Here is a 12,522-nt window from a genome sequence, read left to right as displayed (position 1 = left end):
AATAAAGTATCTACTAATCATATGGACTTGTTCTTTATGTTTGCACATAGAAAATATATTTCATACTCTTAGAATTTCTTTTCTTATATAATGAAATAAGTTCATATTTTTGTAGCATATATGCATTTTATGTGATGTCCTCGTTTCAAGTCATTTGCATCTTGCTGTTGTATTGGAATTGGAGATTTAAAATGAAATAGGAGATATGACATACTTGTCACAGACAACTAGTGACAATACTTGCTGGCTATTGCATAATCATCCATGCCATGAATATATAAGAACTATGTATAATTTTACCTTACTTCTTCTGTATATATATATATATATATATATATATATATATATATATATATATATATATATATATATATAACAAAATCCTCATCTCAGTGATCATCTTAAGATGTTCCTTTTAGAACATTTTGAAGAAGAAAAAAAAAAAGAAAAAAAATCTCGGAAAAAAAAAAAAAAAAAAAAAAAAAAACACCAGGCAAATGCAACAAGAAACCAGCGATGTAAAGCAAGCAGGACCGTTCCGAGCTCTCCTTCCCACTAATGACAGCCAACCATTTAACTGTAGGGACCTTTATGGACCCACAGGTTGAGGCCAAACTATCAGGGTTCCTTGAATCCATAAAAGCCTGGGGGAGGTGGCACCATCCCCTTCCCCACGAACAACTAGCAGGCTGCGGTGCAGTCAGAAAAAAGTGGCACATGCACAATTGTGCGAACGCTACTATAATTAAACTCAACAACAACATCTCTGTAATGTGCTCTCTCTCTCATGAATAAATAAGAAACGAAAGTATGGCCTCGAGGTGCAGTTATCAGCATTTTGCTCAAACCTTTCAAGCAGCCGTCTACAATGGATCATCAAGGAAGATTAGAAAATACATGCATAGAATTAGTGCGGTAATCCCTCTCCGTATAAGTATGGAGGCCCCGAGTGGCCGAGTGGTCTAAAGCGCTCTCCGTTACGGATCATTGCCATCTCACCTCTTTTCTGCGTCGGTTCGAGTCTCGGATTCGGCCGGTGTGGGTATGTGAGAAAGCTTGCCGGTAGCTTCTCGTGGGTCGGTGGTTCTTTCCAGGGTTTACCCGGGTTCTTCCTCCACCGCTAATACTGGCCGCCATGTATAGCCTATCGTGTGCTGAAAAATAGCGTGAAACCCAACAACAACAACAACAATATAAGTATGGTATCATTACATTCCTTTACTGATAAGTTCATTGCTAATCTTAACAAAACTTTCTGAATCCCGAAGAGATATTTGTGGCATGTGCATGTTTCCGTTTCTAATATTGTACCACTCCAACACAATTATGAATGATCAGATATTGAATGTGTGTCAGATATGACAATCAGACCACGACACGATGCATGCTTGCTTCCTAAGGGACCAAACGGTATATGCATTTTCTAAGGCGTTGTTGAATATGGGGTTTTGATAATATCAAAACATAAATCCGTAGTTGGTTCACAGAAAATGTACAGAGCTTAAAAACTGGCTTTGCTTTTTATATTCCAGTTATTCTCTCTCTCTAACACACACACACACACACACACACATACATATATAATATATATATATATATATATATATATATATATATATATATATATATATATATATATATATATATATATATATATATATATTTCTGTTACATGTCTGTATTATAATAATTGGAGATGCTTCCTGGATATTTTATTATTGATGGTTTTCTTTTCTAGTTTGTTTTGGGAATTTGAATTTTGTTGTTTTGGGAGGGTGGGGGCTTTTCACAGTTTGAATTCAATAAAACTACTTGCAACTTTATACGTATCTGACGGGGATACTTTTTTCTATACTTCGCCAAAGCTGTTACTCCATGCAAATGTAAAATCATTCATGTCTTTTGAACAATATCATAATATATTTTGCAACTGGAAACAGGTCTGATATTCCAGAATATATGTTTTACTATACAAATTGAAGATTTAAACTGGTAGGCACGGCGGCAATATAATTTAACGAACTGGTAGACACGGTGGCAACATAATTTAACGAAACGGGTAGGCACGATGGTAATATAATTTAATGAAACTAATAGGTATGGTGGTAATAGAATTAAACAAAACGAAGATACTGTTTAGTATGTGGTAATGGTGACCTAGACGACATATCCGTTTTAATTGGATGAATAAACTGCACTTGTTTAAAACTATGGTATTAATGAATTCAATCTGAGAATCATCAATCAAGCGGTGTGATATTCAAGTATCTTAGTAAGTATTTTGTGCTGCCAATTAAAAAAAATATCCAATTTATCTTTTTGTTTCTCATCCTACTAATTAAAATTGTGGATGCAGAATTAAACCCTTGACGCGAACAAAAAAAACCGAGATTACTCGAATTTGTGTCACTACAATAAGTATGTTAAAAAATAAGATGATCAGAAGATATAAGTGAGAAGCTGAAAATAAGCCATTAAAATGCTCCCCACCCCATACCACAGCTTAGTTAATGTCGGTATATGACAGTGGTATTGGACAGAAGGAAAGAAAAATATATCAATGTGAACAAAATGAAATTGACATTTTGCCTGATTTTTAAGATCGGGATTTTAGCACATTCATCTAGATTAAAGCTGTTCAAAAAAATGTACAGAAAAAAACAAACAATAACCACACCAAAAGCAATAACCATATCAAAAACAATAACCACACAAAAAACAATAATCACACAAAAATTAAACCCAAAACGGAATAACTAATAACTACTGTAATTGCCTGAAACTTTAAACAGGACAAACGCACGTAAAAACACATTAATTTAACTACACAAGTCTACTTTAAGGGCATATTGCTTAGTCGTGCTCACAAGGTTTTGTAAAAAAAAAAAAAAAAGCATGAAAATCTAATCTCTCTCTCTCTCTCTCGTCGCGATAATTGCAATCACCGGTTCAATTCTTCTGTGCTTTCACCGGCTGCCCAACTGCAATGATTCCCCCATGGAACGCACATGTATGTTGAAGGGCGCTAGTATGCAGTGGTTTACATATATCTCACATAAAACAAAAATCGATTACAATGTTTCTGATAATAGAAAGAACGGAATTTGGACTAATATACATTAGCATTGCAGGTCGTTCCTTCTTTTATCGATTATGCTTTACACTGATACAGCATATGGAGTAATAAATATAACATCCAATGTTCCAATAGTTTTGTGATGTCTGGTGATAACCGACATTAATATACTCCATTACTCAATGCCAACCAGGTTTACCAGTCTGTTTTGGGATAGGGTTTACTTAGCACTTCATCAGTGGAGGGGGTTGCGATTAGCTATAAGTGGAGAGAGAGAGAGAGAGAGAGATTGCACACATATATCTGGATGGATGTTATAGAAAATATTTCGCCCTAGCGGTCATTAGTTTAAGTTACTCAAGCTGGATATGATTTTAGGATCCACACAGCTTACATGCACCTTTTTTTCATCCTGACATTCACATCTGAATAACACACACACACACACACACACACACACACACACACATCTTGCAACACAAATGAAAACATTCTAAAAATGCGACTTTCGGAAGTGAATCAACCGCCCAAAACATATATAGGGAAAAGTTCATGAAGAGGGATGGGGTAAACCCTATGGGTCGTCGCTAAATTCACCAACAGTTGTGCCCACATACACGAGAATTTGATGAACTTTCATAAAACAAACCCAAACAACCTACCTTGTTTTGCCAGAGCTGTTCTCTATGAAAGCTACAGTGTATCCGAACATTGCATTTTCTTCTTCCTGAAAATAGATGGGCTTTTTATCGTCCACATTGAATGTACTGACTTCATCCACAATAACCCAGACGAATATAGTTGATAACGCTAGACGATTCGCCAAACCGAACTTTGTGTTCATTTTTGAATCTCTGTATCACATTGGGAAATGAAATATCAACAAAGATGGCAAAAGGCGTACGCCTCTTGTTGGAATGTGTGTCGGAAAAGGGCGTCCATGCGTCTCACATTTTCCTGTATCCTTGTAGTACCGTATATACTTATACAGGGACCCTCAAATTAGAACCCATGGCTTGAGGAGCAGCAATATTTATAAAGGGTGTCTGCCATTCTGACGTAATAGATAACATTATATACAGATGTTACAACTTGATGTGGAAGATATGTTTAAAAGGTTCTGCAAATTTAAAACACACATTAGATAGAAATACAGCGTTTCAGAGAAGAGAGTAGCTTTACAGCTTGATGATGGTGGTCCGTGATAAGTGTTTGGACGGAAGTGTGCTGGCTGATTTACAACTGATGAACTGGGATGCTGAAAATCACTCATGTTTGTATGGGTGTGGGTGTGTGTGTGTGTGTGTGTGTGTGTGGATATATGTATGGATCTGTGTATGTATGTATGTATGTATGTATGTATGTATGTGCGTGCGTGCGTGCATGTAAGTATTCATGCATGCATGCATGTAAGTATGTATGTATGTTTGTATGGATGTATGTATGCATGCATGTATGTATGTATGTATGTATGTGTGTGTGGAAGGTGGAAAGATGAATGGGTAGATGCATGTATGTGTGCATGCGTTAGTCAAGATACATACTTCGGGAAAATATGGGAACTACATACACAATCATATTACTACAGACAGCCAAATTTTGACTTGAACTGTTAGACTTGACCTCATGGATTTGACTTGACTCGAATGTTGATCATGTAAATTGCGTGGGAAAGACTGATTCACTGAAGGGATATGTTTAATACAAATGACGTTTACGAAAGTATACATACCAATGGCTTTCTGTCTATTTTGTTTCTTAACTGAGTATTACTGAAACTTTAACATGGATTCTGTATACCGCCACAAATCAAAATTGAAGCTGATAAGGCGGTTTTCATTGTCTTTGATTTCAGCGTTCAATGCCACAATGACTGCTGCATTCGATTAAGATGGCGAGATAATGAAAGAGCTCAAGAAAAATGATAACAAAGGAAGTTGAACTGCTGAGACAACAATGGGTTGCATAATAATCAAGAAGACAAAGTGTATAATTACATCATGTATAGCAGCATAGGACTACACTGTATCATGGGAATAGGAATGTATTATTAGTAGTGACATGGAAAACGACCTCATTAAAACTTATATATAGAAAATAAAGAACTTTCCTGAGTGTTGTTGCTATTGTGGGCACTAGCGTCCCTGGGCGGTGCGGCCTGCACCCAATGACACCAAAATGACTGTCTATAAAAATTTTTGCGGTGTTTCAACAGAAATTTAGTATTTTTTTTAAAAAAAATACCCCTGTAGTTAGTTATAACCACAAAATCATTTTTTCGTAAGCCCAGCTTACATGTACTGTATCAATATAGCTACAAGGCTAACACTCCGTAGCGATGCCACTGATTGTGGGTTTAAGGTCTCACTGGACAGTTTATCTGGTGAATTTTCATCCGACAATGACCAATTACAGAAAAATGAGAATAATTTTACACTGAAGATACAAATAAAAACAAACTAATGATTTTTGTAGAAAGCATACATGTAAGATTTAGACTGCAGTAATCAGGTTAATTCTTGATGCAACTGGTGGTTTTTATACTGAACCAACACTGCCACCACCCCCTAAATTTTACATTCATTTTTGACAAGAAATAGCTATTTTGAATATTTTTCTGTGACAAGGCAGCTAAAAGAATCAGTATGTGCCTTATGCATGAATCAAGTTCACTAGTACTATAACAAATTAGCATACTTTTCATCACCCCTCAACCATCTAGATTTTTAGATATTTACCTCTGTAGCAGACACACATAAATACGTAAGCCAAGTTGGCAGCTCATTTGCAGCCCAAGTTACGCATTTGATCTCCAATGCTCATCTAACTGTGACAGGCAGTCACCAACAAGCCAACCTATTTCCAAACCTAACTCAAAGTAAATCTAAACCACATTATAGATTTAGCTTATGTGTGAATTTATAAATGCTAGGCTTGTGATAATTAGGTTCATGCCTTCTACCTTAAAAATGGGGGGGGGGATCAAAATATGAAACTATCCAGTGAGACCTTAACGCCAATTTTCAGCGCATGATAGGATACACATGGCGGTCAGATTATCTGGTGGAAGAAGAATCCGGGAACAACCGTCAACCCACGGGAAGCTACTAGCAAACTTTCTCACATACCCACGTTGACCCTGCCTTTGACCACTCGGCCACCCGGGGCCTATTATTACCTGATAAACAGATACTAGTATGTAACGTCATAAAATTGAGAAAGTCTTAAACTTTAAAATTTTCCCAGTTTGATTGCTTTCGCTAGCCTATCACCATCCATAATGTGTAATTTCCGGAAACTGTTCTGATATTTGGGGGTTGGGATGGTCTGCACATTTACAACTAATTTTGAAAAAGAAAACAAAAATAGATGGGAGATGCTCTGTAATTTCATGAATCACTTAAATGGAAACCAGTTACATGGAATGAAACATTTTATTGTTTTCTCTGTTTTGAGAGGTTGCTTGTTTTTTCCATCCTCTGTTTGCGGTAATGCTACTTTAATAAAATCCAAAACCATATAAGAACTAAAAAGGGGTTTTCTATGACCTCATAGTAACATACGTATTGCCAGTTGTTGACAGCTCTTTTTTTTCCTTCTTATATTCCGTACAGAGATACCAGTATATTAAGAATCAAATTTTAAATAAAATGCAGGAACAGTCGGTCTTGATGATATTGTTTCACAAATGACGAATAAATAATAGCACATCACAATATCCGAGCCGGAAGTGGGGCTACATCCTCTAGTACTATGATTATACTATATCGAGTTATTTCTTGTTAGCAGTGTACAAAGTGAAAGTTCTAGCGCATCTTTTTTTTTTTTTTTCTTTCTTCTTCCTTTTTTCTTTTTTGATACGAACATTTATATATCCATATTTACAGTACATGGGGTGGGGCTACAAGTTCTCACAACTTAGCAATAGCCCTCCGCCAAATACACAAGTAGGTACATGAAAAGTGGCAAGGACTAACAGTACGTATATATACTTATGCATGGACCAGTAGTACAGTGCATTAAAACAATGAACATCGTAAAATTCATCATACTAGAAATGTGAATACAAGATTAGTGAATAGCAACTAATTTGAAGAAGGAAAAAGGGGATAGTTTGAGAATATAAAAGGATTCCGTCGCGGGTACTGGAGGGTGATCAAGCCAGCAGGTTGTTTATCTTGGACAATTATTGAAATATTTTAGTCTCTTTAAAGTGTCTGGAAGAGTTCAAAGATGCGGATGTTTATTTCATTTGATAGCTCAGCCGATCCAAAGAGCAAGACATTTTTTTATATATACTAACAACGATGAATTCTTGGTCTAAGCAACGCATTTGTCTGAGTTTTGGTTCTATATGGTTCAGCAGCAGAGAGGGTGAACAGACCTCTTGCTTTAAAACCAATTATGAAAAATAACGAAATAACTAAAACTGAGTTTCTCTAGTTTGGTTAGCTGATATTGTTACTTCATTTTTGTCGCTTTGTGTTTTACTAAATTTTAATAAGTGTTTTTGTTTACCAGTCGGACACTCATTTTTGGTCGCACCCTCTCTGCTGCTTTAATGTGCGAGTAATTAAATCATCATTATATTAGCCTCTCAACCAAAGCTTTTATCAAGACGTATATTTTACGATATCGTGATCGAGGATCATGTAAATTTATCCTGATAAATCCGTGTGGGGTAGATTATCCGAGCTTGATTTGATTGTTTGTCGAGCATTATATCGTCGTATACTACGAGATTATTAATAAATCCATCGAGGTCATCTACAGATGGGGCTTCATCAATATCGGTGATAAAATTAATAATATCATTGCCGTCCTCGTCATTAAAATCTTTAAGCATATCGTAGCATCTCTGAGCATCTACGGATGGTGTCACTAAATATAATTTATCTTGAGCCATCTCATCATCAAATTAAGCAGTAATTGTGTTTAACCCGATCTGGATGGACCTATTGTTATCATTCTGATGGAATTTGTTAATGCTGATATCCACGTTGTACAAATCTAATAATATTAATTTATATCGTGTTCGATGCAGAGTATCTACCCCCACAAGTGGAGTAACAACAATAACAACAAACAATAAAAAAAACGTGCACTTACAGGTAAATGTGTAAAATGTGGTACAGAAAATTATAAATTTATCTCCCTGACAGTCTGATGGTAATATAGCCGCTTCATTAAAAAAATTACCAGGAGTTCCATGGGCTAAGTATCCAGAAGAAAAACGTCTCGGATATAAGTAATGTGGTCCTGGAACACAACTTGATATCCGACTTGACGAACGAGATCAACCAAGACCTGGAGAGTATCCAATAAATGCAATTGATCAACCATGTCCCGTTCATGATGTAGCGTATAAAAATAAGGATTTACAACAACAACATATTGCAAATGTGAAGTTGATTCACTCGTTAAATTCCATACAAAAATAAATCTTTCAGAGATTCATTAACTAATTGGTTGATAAGATCTGCGATGAAAGGTAAACTAGTATTAGGGTCCGGTAATTAATCAACCGATTATTATTATTATAATGGGATTGATTTATTATAGCTCAAGAGGATATTGGAATGGTAGAGCAACGATTAGTAAACTTGCTGATGCAACATATGTTAAACGTTCTGCTATTGTAAATTGGTTAGCACGACAGGCAATATGGCAAATTTAGCTACCACCACCGAAAAAAATGAGAATGTACATTTTGATGTCAGCACTCCTAATGAAGCTCATCAAGCAGATATATTTTTACCACAAGATACTATTAAAATTAGTAGACGTCAATCACATATATACAAATTCGCGTTAACAGTCGTTGACGTTGTAAGTAGGAATAAAGAAGCAGAACCACTATCAACCAAAACAGCAGATGAAGTTTCTTCTGCTTTTGAACAAATTTATCAACGAGGAGACTTGCAATGGCCACATTCATTACAGGTTTGTCCTGGCAAAAAATTACTTGGTGCAGTATCATCTCTAATTGAAAAACATAGTGTCAAAATCAGACGAGGACATACCGTAATTCATCGTGATCAGGCAATTATTGAACGATTTAATCGAACACTTGCTGAGAGATTGTTTGGGTATCACCATGCGAAGGAAAAAAATCAGAAAGATATAAGATCTCGCGAATGGGTTGCACGATTACAAAGTGTGATATCTGCTTTAAATAATGAAGAATCTCGTGCAATTTCTATGAAACCCATCAGAGCAATTACAAAAAAAATATACCAGTACAACGATATAACTCCTTTTCAAAACAGCCTGTACTAGCTAATGTGACTGTAAGATATTTTTATGAACCCGGTGAACTTGAAGGTGGTAAAAAAAGAGCAACTGATCCTATTTGGATTATTACGATACATACAATTTCCAGCGTGGTAAGATCCACTTCTGGTCTACAGATTAGATTCAACTACTCCTCAACGTGGATTTGTGCGTGAACAATTACAAGTATTTCCTGAAGACGCAATTACCACCGCGTTTACTTTTGTAAACTAGCGCCTCTGCGTCGATTACATTCAAGACAGGTTAACATCACATTTTCGCGTGTATGACCAAAAATTACTATTAATTCGGTCTACGGTAAATTGTCTTGAATTATTATCTGAATACTGTCATAACATTACTGTGTTACAACTTGCACAATGATTATTTTGATGTTGTTTCGGCTTCCTGATAAATTCAACATCGAGATTAAAGTCACGTTTAATTTTGTTGTCACATTGTTTATACATTATTGCTATTACCAGCAGTTTCTGTAAAGTCTATGATAACCGTCCGCAGCTCAGATATTCTTTTGACTCCAAACACTGCGAGATTTGGCAGTTGCCTCTTTCTGATCTAAAAGAATTATTCTCACACTCGTAAAACCCTCCGTAATACTTTGATGCCATCTACATCAGTTCGGTTTGGTGCTCGGACAAGAAGACTAAAATGATAGTTGGAAAAGAATAAGTTGATATTTGTAAACCATAACTATTCGTATAAATAGATGGCATGACTGAGATTATTTAGACTATGGATATTTTGATAATATAGCATAGATACATCCGTTTACTGTGATATGCAGTCAAATTATCAAGACACTAAGTAATGACTGTGAATATTTCACTCATTCCATTTCAAACATTCAACTAAAACAAATGAATTAGATTCATTCACTCATTCCATTTCAAACATTAAACTACAACCAATGACTGTGATCATTTCACTCATTCCATTTCAAACTTTAATCTAAAACCATGGATTGGGATCCATTCACTCATTCCATTTCAAATATTAAACTAAAACCATGGATTGGGATCCATTCACTCATTACATTTCAAGCATTAAACTAAAACCATTGACTGAGATCCATTCACTCATTCCATTTCAAACATTAAACTAAAACCATGGATTGGGATCCATTCACTCATTCCATTTCAAACATTAAACTAAAACCATGGGCCTGAGATCCATTCATTCACTCATTCCATTTCAAACATCAATCTAAAACCATTGACTGAGATCCATTCATTCACTCATTCCATTTCAAACATGAAACTAAAACCATGGATTGGGATCCATTCACTCATTCCATTTCAAACATTAAACTAAAACCATTGACTGAGATCCATTCACTCATTCCATTTCAAACATTAAACTATAACAAATGACTGAGATCCATTCACTCATTCCATTTCAAACATTAAACTAAAACCAAGAATTGGGATCCATTCACTCATTACATTTCAAACATTAAACTACAACCATGGGCTGAGATCCATTCACTCATTCCATTTCAAACACTAAACTAAAACCATGGATTGGGATCCATTCACTCATTCCATTTCAAACATGAAACTAAAACCATGGACTGAGATCCATTCACTCATTCCATTTCAAACATTAAACTAAAATCATGGATTGGGATCCATTCACTCATTCCATTTCAAACATCAAACTAAAACCATGGATTGGGATCCATTCACTCATTCCATTTCAAACATTAAACTAAAACCATTGACTGAGATCCATTCACTCATTCCATTTCAAACGTTAAACTAAAACCATGGATTGGGATCCATTCACTCATTCCATTTCAAACATTAAACTAAAACCATGGACTGAGATCCATTCACTCATTCCATTTCAAATATTAAACTAAAACCATGGATTGGGATCCATTCACTCATTCCATTTCAAACATTAAACTAAAACAATTGGCTGAGATCCATTCACTCATTCCATTTCAAACATTAAACTAAAACCATGGATTGGGATCCATTCACTCGTTCCATTTCAAACATTGAACTAAAACAATTGGCTGAGATCCATTCACTCATTCCATTTCAATCATTAAACTAAAACCATGGATTGAGATCCATTCACTCATTCCATTTCAAACATTAAACTAAAACCATGGACTGAGATCCATTCACTCATTCCATTTCAAACATTAAACTAAACCCATTGACTGAAATCCATTCACTCATTCCATTTCAGACATGAAACTAAAACCATGGACTGAGATCCATTCACTCATTCCATTTCAAACATTAAACTAAAACCATGGATTGGGATCCATTCACTCATTCCATTTCAAACATTAAACTACAACCATGGATTGAGATCCATTCACTCATTCCATTTCAAACATTAAACTAAAACCATGGATTGGGATCCATTCACTCATTACATTTCAAACATTAGACTAAAACTATTGACTGAGATCCATTCACTCATTCCATTTCAAACATTAAACTAAAACCATGGATTGGGATCCATTCACTCATTCCATTTCAAACATTGAACTACAACCATGGGCTGAGATCCATTCACTCATTCGATTTCAAACATTAAACTAAAACCATTGACTGAGATCCATTCACTCATTCCATTTCAAACATTAAACTAAACCCATTGACTGAAATCCATTCACTCATTCCATTTCAGACATGAAACTAAAACCATGGACTGAGATCCATTCACTCATTCCATTTCAAACATTAAACTAAAACCATAGATTGGGATCCATTCACTCATTCCATTTCAAACATTAAACTACAACCATGGATTGAGATCCATTCACTCATTCCATTTCAAACATTAAACTAAAACCATGGATTGGGATCCATTCACTCATTACATTTCAAACATTAGACTAAAACTATTGACTGAGATCCATTCACTCATTCCATTTCAAACATGAAACTAAAACCATGGATTGGGATCCATTCACTCATTCCATTTCAAACATTAAACTAAAACCATGGTTTGGGATCCATTCACTCATTCCATTTCAAATATTAAACTACAACCATGGATTGAGATCCATTCACTCATTCCATTTCAAACATTAAACTAAAACAATGGATTGGGATCCATTCACTCATTACATTTCAAACATTAAACTAAAACCATGGGCCTGAGATCCATTCACTCATTCCATTTCAAAC

The 12,522-nt window shown here is 35.4% G+C and overlaps 1 protein-coding gene across 1 annotated transcript in view; it reads right to left on the bottom strand.

Annotated features, from left to right (window-relative positions):
* Positions 1–4,065, bottom strand: part of LOC149776296 (integrin alpha-V-like) — a 147,634-nt gene extending 143,569 nt beyond the window's left edge. The window contains exon 1 of the mRNA XM_089942765.1: positions 3,739–4,065. Coding sequence (XP_089798891.1) covers positions 3,739–3,920 — 182 coding nt within the window. The 5' untranslated portion in view covers positions 3,921–4,065. The remainder of the gene's footprint in view (positions 1–3,738) is intronic.
* Positions 4,066–12,522: the final 8,457 nt, after the last annotated feature.

Source organism: Sinohyriopsis cumingii, chromosome 18, assembly GCF_028554795.1.
Source record: "Sinohyriopsis cumingii isolate HCF-2022 chromosome 18, ASM2855479v2, whole genome shotgun sequence".
Classification (NCBI taxonomy): Eukaryota; Metazoa; Mollusca; class Bivalvia; order Unionida; family Unionidae; genus Sinohyriopsis; species Sinohyriopsis cumingii.
The sequence above is the reverse complement of the archived record's forward strand: the minus strand, read 5'-3'. Positions and strand labels throughout refer to the sequence as shown.